At 34.7% G+C, this 21,726-nt stretch overlaps 2 protein-coding genes and 1 pseudogene across 3 annotated transcripts; 2 read left to right on the top strand and 1 right to left on the bottom strand.

Annotated features, from left to right (window-relative positions):
- Positions 1-480: 480 nt before the first annotated feature.
- Positions 481-1,779, top strand: LOC147555423 (uncharacterized). Its single transcript, XM_086657800.1, has one exon. The coding sequence runs from the start codon at positions 610-612 to the stop codon at positions 1,777-1,779; it is 1,170 nt and encodes a 389-aa protein (XP_086513926.1). The 5' UTR covers positions 481-609.
- Positions 1,780-16,023: 14,244 nt separating this feature from the next.
- On the top strand, positions 16,024-18,553 carry LOC147555422 (uncharacterized). Its single transcript, XM_086657786.1, has 4 exons — positions 16,024-17,329; positions 17,413-17,753; positions 17,835-17,994; positions 18,318-18,553. The coding sequence occupies exons 1-4, from the start codon at positions 16,024-16,026 to the stop codon at positions 18,551-18,553; spliced, it is 2,043 nt and encodes a 680-aa protein (XP_086513912.1).
- A 612-nt stretch (positions 18,554-19,165) lies between these two features.
- Positions 19,166-20,140, bottom strand: LOC147555421 (transcription factor MYB44 pseudogene; annotated as a pseudogene). Its single transcript, XR_015234955.1, has one exon. The product of XR_015234955.1 is annotated as a transcription factor MYB44 pseudogene (transcript).
- Positions 20,141-21,726: the final 1,586 nt, after the last annotated feature.

The raw sequence follows: 21,726 nt of genomic DNA, 5'->3' as shown, positions 1-21,726 counted from the left end.
AAATTCAAATTAATTTTAATTCATTGCAAAAATGGAACATAAATCAAAGTAAATCGGGATCTAGATTCACTTTAAATTTAAAATCATTTGAAGAAAGAGACAGCTAAATCTTATACATTTTTTTTTGATTCAAGGGACAATAATTATTGGGATTATGTTTTGGCATGGTCATTCATGTTCTATTATCAGAATCCGATCAGAAAACACTCCTGGTTTATCAGTATTAACCCTGAAATTGTTAAAGGAAAAGGTTTCCCTCTCTGGTTTCTGCATTGGTGGGAGAAATTCGGTCCAGAACTGAGTTTCTTACCAGATACACTGAAAGACCCTTGGCTAAAATGGAAGAATGAGATGGTTGGTAACACCCAGAATTTCCTGTTAAGTCAAGCTGTTCTAATCTACCTTTTGAAAGCTTCAGTGCAGAACATATAAATTCCAATGATTCCGAAGGCATAAAATTATACGCGGCATTGATTCAATTTAAGTTGGAAGTCATTGTTTGAGTTACGATGGCCTGATGGTGTCAGGCAGGCTCAACCAATCAATCAGTTGACAAAGCAAACTCTGCCAGGTTTTGAGCTGACTAGTTTTAGTGGTGACTGGCAGCAGATGTACTGGGAAACACATCTACAGAATTGCTTAGATAAATCAGCGGAGGCAGCACTACTTCCATCTTTTGATGGATGTCTCGGTGAAATAAGAATTCCAGACACTATTCTGAAATCTATTGGCCATACAAGATGCCAATGTCACACAACTTGTGCCTACTCAAAACTATCCTACCATTGCCATGAATTTGGATGCTACACCAGATGCTTGAGACTTCAAAATGTGCTCTGTGTTCCCGAGATATCTAGATTATTAAGGTACAGCAAGCTAAGAAGCTTGGTCATACGAGGGATCAAATCCGAAGAGCACGTCAATGGGACATGCAAGCTTCTGAAACAGAACAGTGATGCATTGTCATCACTTGAGTTCATATACTGCAAATTTTCATCATCTGTGACCAATGCAATTTGTAATTCTTTATACACCGATGGGATTCAAACACATGGGGTTCAGTGCTTCTCAATAAAAGCATCAAGTGTTCTTGAAAGCAATGATGTCTCTTTACCATCGGGACTCGTATCTTTTCTTTCCTTAGGAAGGTCCTTGTGTTTCCTACACTTTTCCGAGAATCGCCTAGGCCCAAGTTTTGCAAAGATGGTTTTTGATACCCTTCTCGATGCTTCATCTGGTCTCTCTATTCTGGACCTATCTGACAACAACATTGCAGGTTGGCTTCCTGGTGTTAACAGAAAATTCTCGAACTGCTTGCCGTCAGTAGGAACAAGCAAGTCGTTGTGGTCTTTGCGCGTGCTTAATCTTCGGGGGAATAACTTGCGCAAGGATGATATAAACAGTCTTAGATATACTTTACACCAAATGCCTAACTTGGAAAGCTTGGATTTAAGTGAAAATCCTATCGGCGATGATGGAATCAGAAATCTGATCCCATTTTTTGTTGAGGCGTCTGAAAAAGATTCTCCTTTATCTGATGTAAAGATAGAGAATTGTGACCTCTCATATGATGGAGTAACTGAACTTTTGGATAAACTTTCGACGTTGAAGAAAGTATTGGATTCTCTCTCTATTGCAGATAATGATCTTGGGAGGCAAGTTGCCGAACCGTTGGCGAAGTTTTTGGGTGCATCAAACATTAGTTCACTCAATATTGAAGAAATTGGACAACTGAACAGGAGAAAGAACAGAGGACTTCTCCGACTCAATCTGAAATGAGTTTCCATTTATAAAATTTTATGGATTATAGTCCAGGATCAATACCTAGACAGTGGCTTAATCAGGAGCTCATGATGACAAAACATGAAGCTTTCCGAAATTGGTTTTTTGCAGCCTTTAATAGTAGGACTCTTGAAAATATTAAAAATATTTATTATCAAGAGTTAGAAAGGGATCAAAAAATGACAACCTTTACTATTTGGTTTCATAATTGGTACCCTAATCAGAAAACTATCCATGTTATAGAAGATTATACAAAAATGTGGACTAAGAGTGATGGAACTAAGATTAATTCTATTCATCCTCCACCTGAAGCCTTGACTCTTAAAAATGACAATGAAAGTAAAGCACTAGAAGCAGTTCCATATGCTATACCTAGTGAATCAGTAACTACCGTCATAAAACAGCACAATCATACCAATCTAAGTCTTCAGACTATTGGTAGTCAATTAATCAGAATTGAAAATACTATTCATAATCAATTGAGTAGTATTGAAGAAAAACTTAAGGATACACCTAAAGTTTTATCTACCAAGGTTGAATCCACTTCAAAAAATAAAGACAAAGAAATTGTTGAAGTAGATGTTAAACCTAGTCCAGAAATCAAAGACTTTAAACTGTCTGATAAACAGGATATAGACTTTGCTAATTTAATCATTGAAAGAATGAGAAATTTAAAGATTAATATTATTAGCCAAGATTCTAGTACTGAAAACTCTGATCTTGAGTCTGGACCAGATATCAGTAAAATTCAAACCATGTTATATAAACTTGGTAATGAACCTAATACAGGTTTTAAGACCTATTATAAAAGACCTACTCCTCAAGATCTCCTCTTTGAGGAAGACTTTTATCAAAATCAGAATTCTTATAATGGTCGTTCCATTTATGAATGGAATATTGATGGTCTTTCAGAATATCAAATTTATGAAGTTGTTCATAAAATGTTAATGTATGCCAGCATTTGCAAAGCTAGTGGTAATGATGATTCGGCTGTGGCTAAATTCATTGTTACTGGTTTTGTTGGTGCCTTAAAAGGATGGTGGGATAATGTTCTCACTGTTGCCCAGCAGACTGAAATTTTCACAGCTACAAAACCTGAACCAAATACTGCACAAGTTAAACCTGATGCAGTTTATACTTTACTTCAGACTATTCTTTTGCATTTTGTGGGGAGTCATCCTCAAAGGCAAGAGAAAAGTCGAGAACTTTTACAGAACCTTAGATGTCCATCTTTAACCCATTTTAGATGGTATAAAGATGTCTTTATCTGTAAAGTTATGCAACGCAATGATGCTAATTCTGAGTATTGGAAGGCTAAGTTCATTGATGGACTTCCTCCTCTTTTTGCTGAAAAAGTTAGACAAAGACTAAGAGATCAAAATAATGAAAACATTATCTCTTATAGTTATCTAACTTATGGACATATAATTACTACTTGTGTTCAAACTGGATTAGAAATTTGTAATGATATGAAATTACAATACCAATTGAAAAAACAGAATTTGCATGGGAAAAAAGAAATTGGTGAATTCTGTAGTCAATTTGCATATGATATGAAAATTGATTATCCAAAATCTCATAAAAGGAATTCTAGAGATTCGAAAGAGTATTCTCGAAAATCTTATTATAAGAAAAGAAGAAAATACAAACAGAATAAAGAAATTTATTATCAGAAGCCTCGACATAAGAAAAGATTTAAAGGAAATTATATTCCTAATAAATATGAAACAAAATCAGGACAAAAAACAAGTAATAAAACTTGTTTTAAATGCGGAAAAATAGGGCATTATGCTAATAGATGTTCTACCAAAAGAAAACTGAATGAATTAAAAATTGATGACAATCTAAAAGCTGAATTAAGCAAAGTTTTCCTGACCTCTAATACTGAAGAAGAATCTTCATCTTCTAGTGACTCTGAGGATGTCAATGAAATTGACTTTCTATCTTCTAGCCAATCAGAAGATATATCTGAAAAGGAACCTTGTTCAGGACAATGTTCTAAAAACCAAGACTATTGGAAAGCCATTGTAGAAATGAATGGCTTGAGTATTAATGTTTTAACGGATACTCAATCAGAAATAATATCTATGATAGATAAAGTAACAGACCCTCTGCTAAAAAGTAAAATATTACAATTTTGCTTAGAACAGACAAAAAACTCTCCTAGTTCCTTTGAGAAACCGAATATTACTAAACATTACAGTATGAAAGAAGTACTTCAAAGACTTGAAGGAAAACCAGAAACTTCTTTAAAACCTTCTACTTCTCAAGATTTAAGAAGTGAGGTAAATATAGTTAAATCTGAAATAAAACTCATCAGAGAAGAGTTAGATAACCAGAATATCAGACTTACTCAATTAGAAAGTCTAGCTGAAAAACATCAATCAAAAGATAAATCGATTGCTATTCTAAACACAGAACCATCTAGTATTTTAGATAATAATCTTATCTTTTTAAATACTATGCAGAAAATTACCTATCAGAAATGGTATATAAGTATTAATATTGTTATCAACAAAGAATATACCATTACTAATGCAGTAGCATTGGTGGATAGCGGAGCTGACATGAACTGTATTAGAGAAGGTTTAGTTCCGACTAAATACTTCGAAAAAACCGTACAATCTCTACATTCTGCAAGTGGAGATAGAATGCCAATTAATTATAAGCTACCTGAAGCTTATATTTGTAATAAAGGAATCTGTATTCCACAAACCTTTATTTTAATCCGAAATTTATCTCAAGAAGTTATTCTGGGAACTCCATTTATTAATTTATTTTTCCCTTATGACAAGATAGATGAAACAGGATTATATGCTAGTTTTCAGAATCATAAAATACATTTTGAATTTATTACTAGCCCTGAAACCAGGACTTTAAATGAGTTAGAATATTTAATTAATTCTAAAACTGCTCATTTAAACTTCTTACAAGAAGAAATACATAATTTGAATATTTCCGAGAAATTGAACTCCCCAGAAATAAAACTAAAAATCAAAGAAATTGAAAATCAATTTCTAACCGAAGTTTGTAGCAATATTCCCAATGCTTTTTGGGAAAGGAAAAAATATATTGTATCTTTACCTTATAAACCTGAATTTGATGAAAAAACTCAGATTCCGACTAAGGCTCGTCCTAGTCAAATGAATGCTGAATATCTTGAACTTTGTAAGAAAGAAATTCAAGATTTATTAGAAAAGAAGCTTATCAGAAAAAGTTATTCACCATGGAGTTGTACCGCTTTCTATGTGAATAAAGCAGCTGAAAAGGAAAGAGGTGTTCCAAGGCTTGTAGTAAATTACAAACCTTTGAATGATGCTCTGAAATGGATTAGATATCCTATTCCAAACAAAAAAGATCTTTTAGATAGATTGCATTCTGCAAAAATATTTTCTAAATTTGATCTTAAATCTGGATACTATCAGATTCAACTAACTGAAGAAGATAGATATAAAACTGCATTTACTGTACCCTTTGGGCATTATGAATGGAATGTTATGCCATTCGGTTTAAAAAATGCCCCTTCAGAATTTCAAAATATTATGAACGATATTTTTATTCCGTATTCAAATTTTACTATTGTCTATATAGATGATATATTAGTATTTTCATCCAATATAGATCAACATTTTAGACATCTTAGAATTACAAAAGATGTTATCAGAAAAAATGGTTTAGTCATATCTGCACCTAAAATGAAACTCTTTCAAACTGAAGTTAGATTTCTAGGACAGAATATTAGTCAAGGGACAATAATCCCTATTGACAGAAGCATTGAATTTGCCTCTAAATTTCCTGATGAAATTAGAGACAAAAATCAATTGCAAAGATTTTTAGGAAGTCTTAATTATATAGCAGACTACTACCAGAATATAGCAATGGATAGTGCTATTTTATATGATAGGCTTAAAAAGAATCCATTACCTTGGGATGATCAGCATACCCAAGCAGTCCGAAAAATCAAACTTAGAGTAAAACAATTACCATGTTTAGGGTTAGCAAACCCTCAATGGTTCAAAATTGTTGAAACGGATGCCTCTGATATTGGTTATGGAGGTATTCTAAAACAGAAAAACCCTTCTACTAATAAAGAGGAATTACTTAGATTCGCATCTGGAATGTGGAAGAATGCTCAGAAAAACTATTCCACCATCAAAAAAGAAATGTTATCAATAGTCAAATGCATTTCTAAATTTCAAGATGATTTATTAAATCAATCTTTTCTACTCCGTATTGACTGTAGTGCTGCAAAAGATATTTTGCAAAAGGATGTTAAAAATTTAGTTTCTAAACAAATTTTTGCAAGATGGCAATCTGAATTATCTGCATTCGATTTTAAAATTGAATATATTAAAGGAAATCAGAACTCTCTTCCTGATTTTTTAACCCGTGAATTTCTGCAGGATAAAGATGGAACCACCTGATAAAGGAGCAGGAGGATCTAGATATCCGAAGAGAGTAAATCAGAAAAAAGGGAAGTTTTCTTCTCTATCAGAATTCCCTGTAGTAGGATCATCCTCTCAGGATAAACCTAATCCGAAACTAACTGCTAAAGATATCCTAAAAAAGGAAATCATTTATGCTAAAAAGTTAATAACTGAAAAAATTCTATCTGTATCCTTAGAAGATGTCCAGTGGAAACATGATCCATGGCACATCAAGGAACGGTATTTAGGAGTACAAAACTATCCTATCCAGGATGGCAAGCATAGATATATTTATGAAGCCATTTTGAATGAAACAGAATCTGTACAAATGGTACACCACCATATTAATCTGAAAGACAGCAAGTCTCCTATAACACATTCTAAGTGTTATATAGTAAAAGTCTTACATATAACAGAATGGGCTCTTGACCCCTCAAGACCCAGAAGCCTGAAATTGAATGGTCAAAACTATAATTATTGGGATTATGTTTTGGCATGGTCATTCATGTTCTATTATCAGAATCCGATCAGAAAACACTCCTGGTTTATCAGTATTAACCCTGAAATTGTTAAAGGAAAAGGTTTCCCTCTCTGGTTTCTGCATTGGTGGGAGAAATTCGGTCCAGAACTGAGTTTCTTACCAGATACACTGAAAGACCCTTGGCTAAAATGGTATGAGTATCATCCAAAGCTCAAGGGAAAAACTGCAGAAAAAACCCCAAAAGGGTTATCAGCACTCTGTTATATGGCAGAGTTCAAAATACCATGGATATGGAGATGGGATCTAGAATTTCACTTTGATGATCTCTTAATTCCATGTATTAGCAGAACTTTTCATTACAAATGGTGGGATGGATTTCCTATTACAGATACCCATAAACTCATTTGTCAAACTGTAATTGAGTATGAAAATACCTATAAGGCTACTCAAAAATCCGTATCTATTTCACCTTCTGATAATATTTTCCAATTTTTATTGGATGATATTCAGAAAAAATATCCGAACCTTTCATCTGTAGATCAACAGATTAAAGCTATGGAAATAATTAAAAATCAATTCCTAGCTCATCATCAGAAGCAAGATATAGATGACTCGTCATCTCAAGAAAATCAGTATGCTGTATTGGCTGGAGAAAGCCAAGATCCGAATGAGGATTTCGATGACTCAAAATCAGCAAAATCGGATACCTCAATGGCAGATTACTGGGATGCTATCATCGAAGTGCATTCTCAGAAGTTACTAAAATCTGCAAAAGGCAAACAAAAAGATCAGTAGTTTGCTACAGTTACTGTACAATTGATCCGTATTTCAGTATTATTCGACAGTATCAGCATCTAGAAGACACTATTCAAAATAGTGATTGTCAGCTTAAATAGTAAAGGTCAAGACTGTTTCGACAGGAAGAGTCAAGAACTATTTTGACAGGAAGAGTCAAGAACTATTTCGACAGGAAAAGTCAAGAACTATTCTCAACAGTAGAAGGCGGCTTACTGTGCCAACAGTAGATGGCGGCTTACTGTGGCAAATAGTAAAAGGCAAATAGTAAAAAGTCAATTTTACTATTCACTATTCATCAGAAGACGACGAAGTAGACCTGGAAACCGGAACTGTTCCGGTCATCTAAAAATTTCTATAAATTCCGAATGTTGTAAGTTATTTTCTCCTAAGTTTTTCCTTTCCAAGTATTTAGTTTCTTCTCTCTTTCTCTGTCAAGCTCTGTAATAGTAGTTTGTAATAAAATTTCAAGAAGATTAATAAAGCCGAAGTATTTTGAAGATTAAGTCTGGTTTCTACTCTCCCATCTTTGTAAGTTTTCTCTTTATCTCTATTTTGAAGAATAAGTCTGGTTTCTGCTCTCCCATCTTTGTAAGTTTTTTCTTTATCTCTTATGTTATTTATGTTAAACGATCCTTCTTAATCTTATACATGGTTATTACTTGTTAACATTTTGTCGTTTTTTTCCTAATTAGATTGTTGGGTTAAGCCTGTTTTAGCCCTTTATTTAGACTAACTTACCGACTTGACCCTCTAAGATGTCTTACCGCTGAATTTGACGTCCAAAGCTTAAGAAATTTTCAACTTCCTCTTGGAATCATTAATCAAGTAAATTTAACAAAATTAATCTTAAAGGATAATACTTCAGACTACACCAAACAATATAGGAAGGTACCATGAATCACATAACGAAATTGGTATTGCTAGCAATCTCATTCATTTCCTTTCCTGCACGCAAAACATGATATACTGGTTTGTTCTCACAACCATTTAGGGTTTTTCTAAATTTCTATCAGTTTCACATTAGTCTATTTGTTAATTTCTTCTCAAGTTGACCCAATTCTATTTCATCCTAGATCATTCAATTTATGTTCAAAATCATAACAAATTGAAAATGGCATTAACCAATATCAATTGATTTCCAATGGCAAAACAAATCGTTTAATATCCCTAAACCAGTTTAAATTTTGGTTCAAATATCTAAATGGGTGTCACCATTTTTAGTTCACTGAAGTTCAATTTCAATTAATTCCCATTCATTACAAATATGGAACATAAATGAAACTAAAACAAAATCATTGAAAAGAAAAAAAAACAAGAAGCAAAATCTTAAATTAGATGACTACAAAAGTAACTAAAAGGCTCAGGATTAGGTTGGAGTTTAATGTTGCCTTTCCAAAATCAAGATTTTACCGGATTATTTTTTGTTGACATATTTTTTATTGAAGTGGTAGGTGACATATTTGGGAACCTACCAAACTTTTCTTTTGTGGGGCCAACATTAGTATCGAGGGAGCTTCTAGATGCATGTTAGGTAAGCTTCTAGAAGAATATTAGGTGGAAGCGATAAATTAGCTTTCTCTATATAACCTAGCCATGTATTTTTATTTTCATATGTTTCATCTTGTTTTCAGTAATTCTCTTCATTCCCCTCCTCTAATCTTTATAATTTTTTTTTTACTATCTTCTCAATTCTCCATTGGAGGATTGATAAAAACAGTAGAACCAAAAAGGACACTATCTGAAATATAAGGTTTGTGTTTTCTTTTTATTCTTTTCATTTTCAAGATTTTTTTTCTACAATTATTTCTCTGGTCATATCTTCTTTACAGCTTAAAATTTTCTTTTAGATGAGATATGTTTTTGCAGTTCATTAATCTTTTATATTTTAGTTTGTTACTTTTGTTGTCCTCTTAACCATTTATTCATTTCTTTGATTTGTTTCAATCTGTTCTCATATTCACTCTTAAATTATCTCTTAATTTTTTTCAAATCACAATCCAATTTGAAACTAAAGAGTTTTAATCTTTATCCACTTGTTTCCTTACCCTTACTCAATTTTGAGTCATATCGATTTTTATTTTTTGTCAGATCTAACCAAAATCAATTTCATGTGTCAGATCAACTTATTTTCAAAATCAAATCTACATTAAACATCAATTGATAAAATGTTGCAGGCAAACATTTTCACGCCAAATTTTATTTTCTCAAAGAGGATCCATCTTCTTTTCAGAATATAGCTCCCTATCTTTATCATGCCAAATGTTTCTTGTGTTCATAAACTCGAATAATTTCTTTGCACTAACCCTTTCTAGCTCTGCTCTTTCTGTTCTATCCAGATTATCCTCTAAAGAATTTATCGAGGTTAATGGAACAGTGAAGGAAGTGATTTAAAATCAAGGTATGCTATATTTTAGATTTTTTGGACTTTTTTTTTTTGCAATACATCTATGACTATATTTCCTTTCCTTACAATCTTTACCAATCAGATCTGATACTCTTAATTTCATTCATTTGATTTCAATATTGTTTACTATCATACTTCATTAAGCTTGATCTCTAATAGCGTTTGTACGACGAGTTATACTTTAGTAAATATAGTATTTCTGAAATCTTTTCACATTCCAAAAAAGCTCAACTCAAAATCATTACGGTGTTACCTTAAAAGGTAATTTTATAACTTTATCAATTTTCCTTAGCATATGCAAATCTAAATCTGCATCATGCTTGAACTCCAAAATTTGAAAATGAAGCTACAATTTAAAATTGTATTATTTTGAGAATATGCAAATTTATATTTAGTAGTGATTCAATGAGCTCAACCTCACATGGTGAAGTATAAGCTTGAGCTCAACACCGAAGATTATATAAGATCAATCCATGTCAGGAACTTAATTATAATTGTTCAAGTAGACGTGATAAAATCCATGTTAGGAACTTTTATTTAGGAAAATCCGTACACTGATTAATGGAGGGTAGAATCTTTTTAAATATATACTCTCGTATAAGGAAGTACAAAGTTGGCAATGAAAATTCGAACACTGATTAATGGAGGGTAAAATAACATTTTTAATGTGGTGGAGCATTTGTGACAAGTATGTTGCTAGTGTGGGTACAAAATACGACTAAAATTTGGGATTTCCCAATTTGATCGTATCACTAAACCCTAAAAAAAAAGGAGGAGGAGGAGAACTTCTAGTCTTTTATATTTAATCATAATGAAAACCACATTACTACCCAAAGTCAATCCAAAATTTCTTCTAGTTTTTTATATTTAATTAAGTCATCAGACAGTAAAAATAGCTCCCAACCCTACCATTTAGAGTCTGTCAATAAAAACCACCACATTCTAGAAGGATCATCATCTAAACTCAAACTCCAAAAACTCATCAACTACCCTCCTCTTGAGAAACAAAACCTAGTTGGTTCATGCAGTGGTTTAGTTTGCTTCTCTGGGTATCGTTACGGAAAACCTACTTACATATGTAATAAAATTACAAAAGAACCATCTTCAGGGGTCGATGTAACTCTTTGTATCGGACATGTGGTTTCGGCTACATTCCTTCTACTGGTGAGTATAAAATTGTTAATATCTGTTGTGGTATTTTGGGTTATGTCTATGTACTTATTCTTGGCGGTGCGAGTAATCATAAAGGCAGCTGGAGAATGAAAAATTATAGAATCAATTATTCATTAGTAAATCAATTTTCATCACCAGCATGTATCTTTTTAAACGGGTCTCTTTATTGCTTTGATTCCACAACAGCAAAGGTTGTTTATGACCAGAATTCAGTAAATGGTTTTGAATCAACCCGACTAAATTTCTCATGAACCAAATCAAAAGAAAGAATCTTTCTTCTTGTGGATTCAAACCAATGAAGAGACCCGTTTAGAAAGATACCTGGTGATGAATAAGGATTTGTTAATGGGTACTTGATTTTATAATTTTTCTTTCTCCACGTACCTTTACGATCACTGGCACCACCAAGAGTAAATACATAGACATGTCCCAAATCGTCAAAACCATAACAGATATTAACAATTTTATACTCGCCCGTAGAAGGAATGTAACGAAAACCACATGTTCCCCATGAAAATAGTTTTGACTGCTGAAGATGCTTCTTGGGACATTAATGAATTCCTTTGTAATTGTATTACATATGTAAGTAGGTCTCTTGTTACGATAGCCAGAGAAGCAAACTAAACCATTGCACGAACCAACTACGTATTGATTCCAGTTAATAGGAGGGTGGTTGATGAGTTTTTGGAGTTTGAGGTAAGAAGATGATTCTATGATGTTCTGTTTATTGACAAACTCTAAATGGTGGAGTTGGGATCTATTTTGTTTGTATGATGACTTAATCAAACATAGGAAACTAAAAGAAGTTTTAGATTGACCATTTTGGGTAATAATGTGGTTTTCATTATTATGATTAAGTTGCCTTTGTTATGGTTGTGAACAAATTTGCATACTCGTCTAAATTTTAAAATCTTGACAAAGACTCTTTGTATACTTAGCATTTCCCAACCTTCACAAAAGTTCTCCATCTTCAAAAAAAGTTCTTTTTCTTCTTTTTTAGGGTTAGAAATCAGAGTTTCACTTTAATAAGATATCAAATGGGGGTTTAGTGATACGATCAAATTGGGAAATCCATATCATATCTGATGAGTTGGCCGTTCCAAGTTTAGGTCCCTGATTATCTTGCCTTCGGTCTCTGCTTCCTTCCCAATTATATTTAGTACCTCTTTTTCTGGAGGAGGGATCTCTCCTCCGGATTTTCCTCTTTGTTGTTTATATTATATATATAATAAGATCTTGGAGTATAGGTTTTAGAAAGAGATTCTATGGATCATATCTTATTCAACACAATTCTTCTTACTGGATTCTTCCTATTTTTCTTGTTCTTTTCTCTCTAACATGGATCACATATTCATTCCCTAAAGTTACAAAAATTAAATTCGATGAAGGATTTAATCCATTTGTTGGTGATTATATATGTTTAAGGAATGGAAGTACGGATAAAGATGTCAGTGAGAATAGAAGATTCAATATGACCACATTCTATGATGAACAATTCAAGAAGATTGAAGATGAAATTACAAGTCAAGAGAAAAGAACTATCAAGATTTCACTTTTATTAGTTTAATATTATTGTTAGTAATTTTCTTTTTGTCGACTTTTAGGGTCTTTAATTCTCGATCTATAGGATCTTTGTGTCTGTGTCTAGTCAATTATTTTCCTTTCATGAGGCACTTTACATTTGAATGTAACTCTTATGAAATTTTCAGAGGAGAAGAATAAGAATTCTACCATGTACTTTGTGATGTTCACTGATGAATGAAAGTATGGTTTTAATAAAAAAAAAAGATTTAGTTCCCTGTACATCTGAAAAGCAAACCACATTTTTTTCATTCTTATGAACTTTTTTTTGTTGCAAGATTCTTCTCATGAACTTACCTTTCTGCTTTTTTGTTTCTCGTTCTCTTGTTAACTCCGAAGTCCTTTTCTGTTAGTCATTCACTTCTTAACTAGCATCATCAAGTTTGTCAAATGAAAATGAAAGAAGCCAGATCTATCTTGATACACTTGTTCAAATTTATTTCTCTATTCAACACTTATTATGAACAACTATATTTTTTTGAGAATTCGACTACGTTCTACATTAGTTGTTACACGACATTGATACATCATCAAGATGGAATAAGCACGATACCCGCCTAATTTAAACTAAGAATGAAAGAGGCCTAAAACCCAACAACAAAGAGGCTTAAAGCCCGACAAATTATTTCATTATTTATAGCCTAAGTTACATGGGATAAATCTTGATGGCAAACTACTTCCACCGAGACTCGATCCCACGATATCATAGACTTGAGAGGGGTGTCCAACCGTTACACCAAAGAGTGGTGGACTATGAACAACTATATTGTGTTGTGCTTGTTCGCAACGTATTATTTATGTCCGTGAGACACTACTACGAGAAACAACAAATCGTTTTAGGAAGAATATAATTTTGTATTTATTATCGTATACACACCCGACCACTCGGGTGTGTCAATGACCCAACAAATGAACCCGTATACCAAGTCAAACTAACCATTTAGATTGTTAAGATTTACATAGATTGTATCTGAATGATATATCTGTTCGGTCTGAAGGAGATGTCCTTCCGAAGGAGTGTCCTTCGACCAAGATGGCAATGCGATCAATTTGTCAGCTAGGATAACGATGACCATACTGTGAAGATCATCCAGTCCGGTCCAATTAGGGGTCGTAATGCTTTGTTAGAAGCCAACTACGATCGTCGGATCAATTCGATGATTCGCGGCTAACAGGCTAAAGATGGACTGGATCCAACTAAATAAGACGAAAAGGTTCGAATGGAGATTCGAAACAAGATAGAAAGAACCGAGTCTAAAAAGGGGTGCTCGGAGGAAGGTTGTTTGGGTCGGCCATGTGATGGCCGACCAAGGTAAGTGGGCCGGCCATATAAATCCCATAGTGGGCTGCCCTGGCCGGCCACACTAAAGGGGATAGCTAAAATACCCCAAAAGGGTATTTTGGTAATTATCTTTTCTGTGACCCGAAAATAGAAAGACCTAATCTGAATATGATTCTAATTAGGGTTTCTCTATAAATAGGGTCATTAGAGAACAGAAAAGGCGTGGATTTTTCTCTAGAAGAAAAATATACAGCTCTCTCTCTCTCTCTCAATATACAGCTAGTGGAGAGAGAGGGATATAGAGAAAACGCTCCCGTTCTATCAATCTAGTCAAGAAGAAGAGTAATTCCTCAGCCTTCTAGTAAGTCCTAGCAGTCTTAAAGGAAGGGAGATCAAGTCTATACACTCGGTGTCTCAAGTAAAGGAGCTACAATTGGAGCTCTCGATCTTCACACGCTATTGGAAAGGTTCGAGGGAAAAACACGATAAAGGTATTTATCCCTCTTCTAGTTCATTGATTAGTTCATGTGTATGATTCTGGGTATTCTAGTGTTAACATATGATGTTTGAGATTCCGCTTAGAACACTAGATACTGTATTAGATACACACAAAATCCTACAGTGGCATCACGAACCGGTTACATGAAACTATCTCTGATTAGTCGAATTAGATTCGAACTTGATTTATTAGATGATTTTATGTTTAAATATGGATTTAGACATGAAATTGATTAGTTTAAATTAGTTTAAAGGTGTGATCCCATCATCCTCAGGCCATCATCGAAGGCTTTCGACCCCCACGAGGATTATAATTAAAGATAATGTGGTAGTCGCAAGGGGTTGGAAAAAGAACAGTAGTCCCGGATCCGCCCATGGGCACTCGACTGACTGGAGCCCACAAGGGACAATGGGCACCAATTACCTGCAAGGGGCTACCCTGTCCGACCGATATATTTAATGGTCGGCCATGCGTGGATGCGGCTACCCAAGGTACAACACATGAGCGTTGCATATATCTAAGATAAAAATACATCGAGTCCGATACGTGACCTGTGCCAAACCCGAGTTCATTATTGAGTCAGGTAATGAGCTTGGCGGGCAATGGCACGAAAAAAGGTTCAAAAAGGTTGACCTAATACCCGCTAGCTCTAATGTGCAAAGGTCGAGTTCGCCCATCTCTCCGCATGCGATGCTTGAATTACCCAGGCCCGTGCGGTACCCAGTGCGGGCAGGGCGCCCGCACTGGGCCCCGCACAAATGAGGGGCCCAAAAAATTTTTTAATACTATTGTAGTCTTGTGTTCCGTGTCCCATACTCCCATTAAAAAGCAATTAAAAAACAAAAAAAGAAGTTTGAACAAGTCAAACTCCATAAAAAAACCAGGGTATATATATTTAAGTAAATGAAGGGGCCCACTCTCCACTAACATTGACGCAAGAAGCCAAGAATATCTCTTTCTCTCTCTACTTTCTTTTTCCTGGCTAGTTACTAATTCTCTCTCTACTTTCTTTTCTAGATTATTACCCTTTCTCTCTCCAGATTCTTTTGGCAATTTTCTTTTACTCTTTCCTTTCCTTTCCTTTCCTTTCCTTTCCTTTCCTTTCCTTACAAGGGAATCACCTTTTTTATATACTAAAATTGGTTAGCCGGTTTTTTTTTCTTAGAAACCGGCTTGTCGGTTTAAGACTTTAAGTTAACTTTTTTTTTTTTATAAATTGTTGGTGCAAAACAATTTTTTCATTATTTTACTTAAGTCTTCTTCTAAATATCACCGGGTAACGTATCGTTTTTCCTATTTTCTCTTCTTGTTGTTATAATTTAGTTGTTAAATTTATGTTGAAGTTGAAATAATTGCATCAAAATCACCTTAATTTATTAACTATTAGAACAATAATTCATTGTGGGTACATCAGTCGCTTTAATTTAATCGTTTTTTTTTTTGGAATTGCTTTAATTTAATCGTTGTAATTGCTATATCAGATTAAGTCTTTAGAATTTTTGTAAAGAAATATCCAACTAGGTTTACGATTTTATATTTCAATAATTTTTATTATATTATTATTGATAAGCTATTTTATTCATGTAGTTATAATATATGGCACCAAAAAAACACAAATCTGGAAATTTCAAGAGGCAAGAGAAAAAAAAAGAAGAAAAATTGATTCAATCACAAAGAGGAGCTCTTGATAAATTCATTATAAGAGAACAACAACCGATTTTGACTGAAGAGGCAGTAGCTGAGCAAAATAATGAAGAATCAACTGAAGTTCGCGTTGAAGACGAAAGTAATATTAATCATAATATGGTTCATGGGGGGAGTTCCGAAAACGTGGATGTTGATGAAGAGTTTGACGGTGGTATTCCTAATCATGATTTGAATGAGTCAGTTGACGAACCAACTGATGAAATTCCAGATAATATTTATGATCCCAAAATTTGGGATTGTCTTGCTGGAAAATGGAGAGATCTATTAGTTCAAAAAGGTCCAATTAGAGACTTATCACTAAAGAAAGGTCCTAAAGATAAGGCAAATAGATGTTTTTCGTCAAAATTTTACACTAGACAATTACCAAACGGAGAAAAACATGATAGAATTTGGCTAGTGTACTCAAAAGATGACGATAAAGTTTTCTGCTTTTGTTGGAAATTGTTCAAGAAAAAACTCTCAAAAAATCAGTTAGCAAATGATGGTTACGGAGACTGGAGACATCTTAGTGAGAGGCTTAAAGAACATGAGCTTAGCAATGACCATATATCTAACATGGCCACCTGGATTGGATTGCAGCTTCGATTTCAAAATAAGCATACAATTGATCAAGCTATACAAGACTCAATTCAAAAAGAAAAGGATCATTGGAGATTCTTATTACAAAGGTTGATTTCAATAGTAAAATATCTTTCGAAGTATAATATCGCATTTCGTGGAAGCAACTACAAGATTGGTCAAGAATGCAACGGAAATTTTGTGGGTCTTGTTGAGATGTTGGCAGAACATGACCCGTTGATGAAAGAACATCTTCGTCGAATTCAAGACAATGAAATTCGACATCATTATCTTAGTAATCGTATTCAAAACGAATTGATTCAATTATTATCTTCTAAAGTTAGAGATGCGATTCTTAAAAAGGTGAGAGAAGCAAAATATTATTCCGTTATACTTGATTGCACTCCTGATGTCAATCATCAAGAACAAATGACTTTAGTTTTGAGGTGTGTTGATATGTCTGCAAGTCCTGTGAAAATAGAAGAATACTTTGTACAATTTTTGATTGTCAATGATACATCTGGATCAGGACTCTTTGAAGAGTTACAAAAAGCATTAAAGAGTTTAGATCTTAAGATTGATGATGTGCGAGGTCAAGGATATGACAATGGATCAAATATGAAAGGGTGCAACCACGGTGTACAAAGAAGACTTCTAGATATAAATCCGCGAGCATTCTATACTGCATGTGGTTACTGAACTTAACTCTTTGTGACATAGCTAATTCTCATGGTAAAGCGAAAAACTTATTCGGAGTAGTGCAACGAATTTATTCTTTGTTCGCAAATTCTACAAAGCGTTGGCAAATTTTAAAAGATAATTTGAAAGGCGTTACTCTGAAGTCATTGTCGACTACACGTTGGGAGAGTCGTGTTGAAAGTATTAAGGCAATCATAACCCAACCTCTACAAATTAGAGAAGCTTTACTTCAACTCGCAGAAAGTGACACTGAACCTAAAATAAGTAGTGAGGCAAGATCAATAGCAAGATTTGAATTTGATAATTTTGAATTTTTACTAAGTCTAACAATTTGGTACAACTTATTGGTAGCAGTTAATAAGGTAAGCAAACGTTTGCAGACAAAGGACATACATATTGACGTAGCTATAGAGTTAATAAAAGGTTTGATTGATTATCTGAAGATGTATAGAGAAACCGGATTCGAAGAGGCCATGGTTGATGCTAAGAGAATGGCTATTGAAATGCAAGTTGACCCAGTTTTTCCTGAGAGGCGTGAAATTCGTCGAAAAAGACATTTTGATGAGACTGGTGATGGATCATCACAATTAGTTCCACCATCAGGTAAAGAAAGTTTTAGAGTTCATTATTTCATCTTATTAGTAGATCAAGCTATTGGTTCATTAGAGAGAAGATTTGAACAATATCAAAAATATGAGAAATTTTTGGTTTTTTGTTGAGACCGGAAAAATTAAGTGGGTATGGTGTTGAAGAATTAAAATCTTGTTGTCATAATCTTTCAAATAGTTTCAAGAAAGAAGAACATTTTGATGTTGAAGCAGATGACTTGTTTGTGGAGTTAAAACTCTTGCAAACTATTTTGCCAAGAGAGATTACGAAAGCTACTGATGTATTAGATTTTTTGAAGAAGATGAATTGTTTTCCAGCTAGTAGCATTGCTTACAGAATTTTATTGACTATACCAGTCACAGTTGCATCAGCAGAAAGGAGTTTCTCAAAGTTAAAGCTCTTAAAATCATACTTGAGATCAAGCATGTCGCAAGACAGACTAAATGGATTAGCTTTGCTCAGCATTGAAAGTGGGTTCTTAGACAAGATTGATTACGAACATTTAGTTGATGATTTTGCTTCAAAAAATGCAAGGAGAACAAATTTTAAGTAATATTTTTTGCTTCAAATACTTTTTAAATACATTTTGAGTTTTTCTTTTATTAAATAATACATTTTGAGTTGATAAATAAACGATCAATTATCTTTATAGTCAAATTATTTTGAATTCGTTATCATTTTGTGCCTAATTTTTTTATATTTTGATTATACGAAGGGCCCAAACTAAACTTTTGCACTGGGCCCCCAAATTCTCAGGCACGGCCCTGGAATTACCTGTGGGTGTTCCCCTACCGATTCCCACCCCCACTAGTGGTTAGTCTAGAAGTCACTTAGGACGAACACTATGTTCATTTTTTAATAGTCTTAACCGAGCGGGTCTGACTTATTTTGATTCACACAGTATCTGATTTAAACTTAGACACACACCAATACACCATCAAACTGAGTTAGATACACAAAACAAACAATCAAAATTCTAATTAGAATTCAAGTTAGCATAAAAAAAAGACTATTAAAAGAGCACTGATAATATGCTCGGCCAATATCTCGGCCGGTTCAGGCTCACTAGATCCTGCCCGTCCAAGTACCCCGGCCGTGATTCGGCCAGGATATTGTCCAGGCATACTATCATTTTTGCTATTAAAAAGTTGTGAATAGAACAAAATAACAAAACAAACTAAGTGAAATATCTCTTCTAGAACTTCCACTTTGCAAGGTGGATTACAACTGATTCTATTAATCGTATCTGACATCTTAAAACCTAAAAAAAAAAAAAAAAGTAACTGAATCACATCTAAAGATGGATATTTTATGTTAATTCAGTTACGGATCTTTATCCGATTCAAATCGGTCAAGTCTAGCACCGGGTTCACTCAGTAATTTATCCATGTACTTCCTCACTTCCTCAGCAATCATACGGTGCATAATACTCATCAAACACATCTCTTTCATCTCCGTCTCGTATTTCGAAGATGATCTTCTTTCTCTTTCCTCCTCTTTTGTCATTTCAATTACTGGCGGTGCCGCTGCCTCTTTCACAACCACCACCTCCTCTACGTTATCGTGTACAGGAAGAAACGGAATTAAATTCTCCCCCGGCAATGATAACGTCAACGACGTCCCCGGATCATCCGACCCATTACTCTCCTGACGATCATCGATCACTGGCAAAGAAGACGAAACTCCAACGTGAAGAAGACAAGGCCGCTTACTCGGTGGCGATTCTGACTCAGTATCTGGATAGGAGGAAACAGAAACGGCCGACTCAGTTGGGAATCGTTTACGAAGAGTAGAATTCCAGTGATTTTTAATAGCGTTATCGGTACGACCAGGGAGAAGGCGTGCAATAGTAGCCCATTTGTTGCCGTGACTATCGTGCGCTTTGATGATAATATCGTCTTCGTCTTGACTGAAAGGACGGTGTTTAACCGACGGACTCAGCTGGTTGCACCACCTTAACCTACATGATTTCCCAGACCGACCCGGTATACCGGAGCTAATGAGAGACCAATTACGGGCGCCGTGGGATTCAACTAGGGTTTTTAATTTGGCGTCTTCATCTGGACTCCATGATCCTTTCAGTCGATCTCCACCGCTGATTGCCACCATCTTCCTCTTTCTTTTTTCTTTGATTGAGAAAAAGTGAAAGTGGGTAGATATGAAACTGGGGAATTATATAGAGGGGAGGAGAGAGAAAGGGAGATTAACCGTTTGATCTCAAGTGGGGGGTGGGTGCGGTTGGAGGTTCAGTTAGCATGAACCGTATTAACTGCTCACCAATCTTTTCTTTTCTTTTTTCGGTTTGGCAGTTTCAACTCAAAAAATTTAAAAGTTTTGGAATTGGTTAGTTGTAACGACTTCCCGTTCCCCACTAACAACCACCCTGAAATATATTGCTTGTGACGGTTATTCCTTTATCACAATCTTTCTCTCTCCTTCGTTAGGTAAAGAGGGTGCAGTACAACATGAATGAGATGGTTAATATTTCTATTGAAAATTGATATGTTGGAATCAAAGTCGATATTGGATTGACACACGACCCATCAAACTAAAAAACGGAGCATATTATTGCGTTCATCTCGTTGAGTTCTTCAACTTAGAGACAAGAATCGCTCGTATCCGATTCCGGATAAATGAGAAATTTAAGTTTAAAGTTTGGACGATTAGAATAGGGACTAAAGTGTCTAGAAAATCCATTCGACTCAGTCCAAGAGCTCACATTATGTACGAGGTTTCGCCTAGCAGTATCATCTTAAATTATGAAAAGATAGTTGTTGTATCCCGAAGGCATAACTAGGGGTGGGTATCGGGCGGGCTCGGACAATATATAGTCGGACGCGGGTGGATCGGGCACGAGTATGCCTAGCCCGCGTCTAGTTGTCGGGCGGATCGGGTCGGACGGAAGTCACCATATCAGAGCCCGTAGCCCGTCCGAGCCCGCCTGCCTGAGCGGGCTCCACCGGACTCCGGTAATTTTACTTTAAAAACCAGCATCAATTTGCTTAAACAACCCAAATTAGGGTTTTCCCACCAAACCCTAATTTGAAGCTTCTATCTAGGTTTCAAAATACAAGGAAGTTCAAAATTCGACCAACGTTAATCACGAACTAATGCTTCATCGAGATGACAATCAGGGTTTAGGGTCTTCAAAATCGAAATTTGGGTTGTTGAAAGTACATCAATTTACTTGATCGAGACGACAATCAGGGTTTAGGGTCTTGAAAATACATCAGCATCAATTTGCTTCAACCACCCAGGGCCGTGCTGTGGGCAGTGCGGGCAGGGCGCGCGCACTGGGCCCCCCACTGCACGGGGCCCACAATACTTCCTTTTTTTTTTGGAAAAACAATACTTCCTCTTAATACTCTTAGAAAAAAAGTAAAACTAGTGTAGTTATTAATTGGCCCTAATTGATAGCCAAATAAATTTTGTTTTCTTCAAATTCATTTTAGTATGTGGGGCCTCTCCACTTTACCGTATCTTAATTTATTTGAAATCTAATTGCTTTCTTACACACAACGTCTTGTCTCTCTCAAAATCTAAACATTCCATAAATGTTTTATTTTTTCTTGATCTCTTCCTATCTATTACTTATTCTCTTTCTATGTTGTAAATTATTTCCCTAACTAAATCTATAATTTATTCTCTCTATATAGTAAAAAGTTAGACCTCACCCAATATAATTTTACAGTTTCAATGGAAGGATTCATCTTTCTTTCAAGTTAA

Source organism: Eschscholzia californica, unplaced genomic scaffold (assembly GCF_041429995.1).
Source record: "Eschscholzia californica isolate CP2 unplaced genomic scaffold, dmEscCali1.0.p SCAF_2, whole genome shotgun sequence".
Classification (NCBI taxonomy): domain Eukaryota; kingdom Viridiplantae; phylum Streptophyta; class Magnoliopsida; order Ranunculales; family Papaveraceae; genus Eschscholzia; species Eschscholzia californica.
This window is presented reverse-complemented; position numbering and strand designations above follow the sequence as displayed.

Bases quoted from the DNA above. Each gene is read 5' to 3' on its own strand.
- LOC147555423 (XM_086657800.1), top strand. From the start codon at position 610: ATGTACTGGGAAACACATCTACAGAATTGCTTAGATAAATCAGCGGAG.
- LOC147555422 (XM_086657786.1), top strand. From the start codon at position 16,024: ATGGCACCAAAAAAACACAAATCTGGAAATTTCAAGAGGCAAGAGAAA. The intron at 17,330-17,412 runs GTGTACAAAGAA...TTTGTGACATAG, and splicing joins TATGAAAGGGTGCAACCACG to CTAATTCTCATGGTAAAGCG. The intron at 17,995-18,317 runs GTAAAGAAAGTT...ATTGTTTTCCAG, and splicing joins ACAATTAGTTCCACCATCAG to CTAGTAGCATTGCTTACAGA.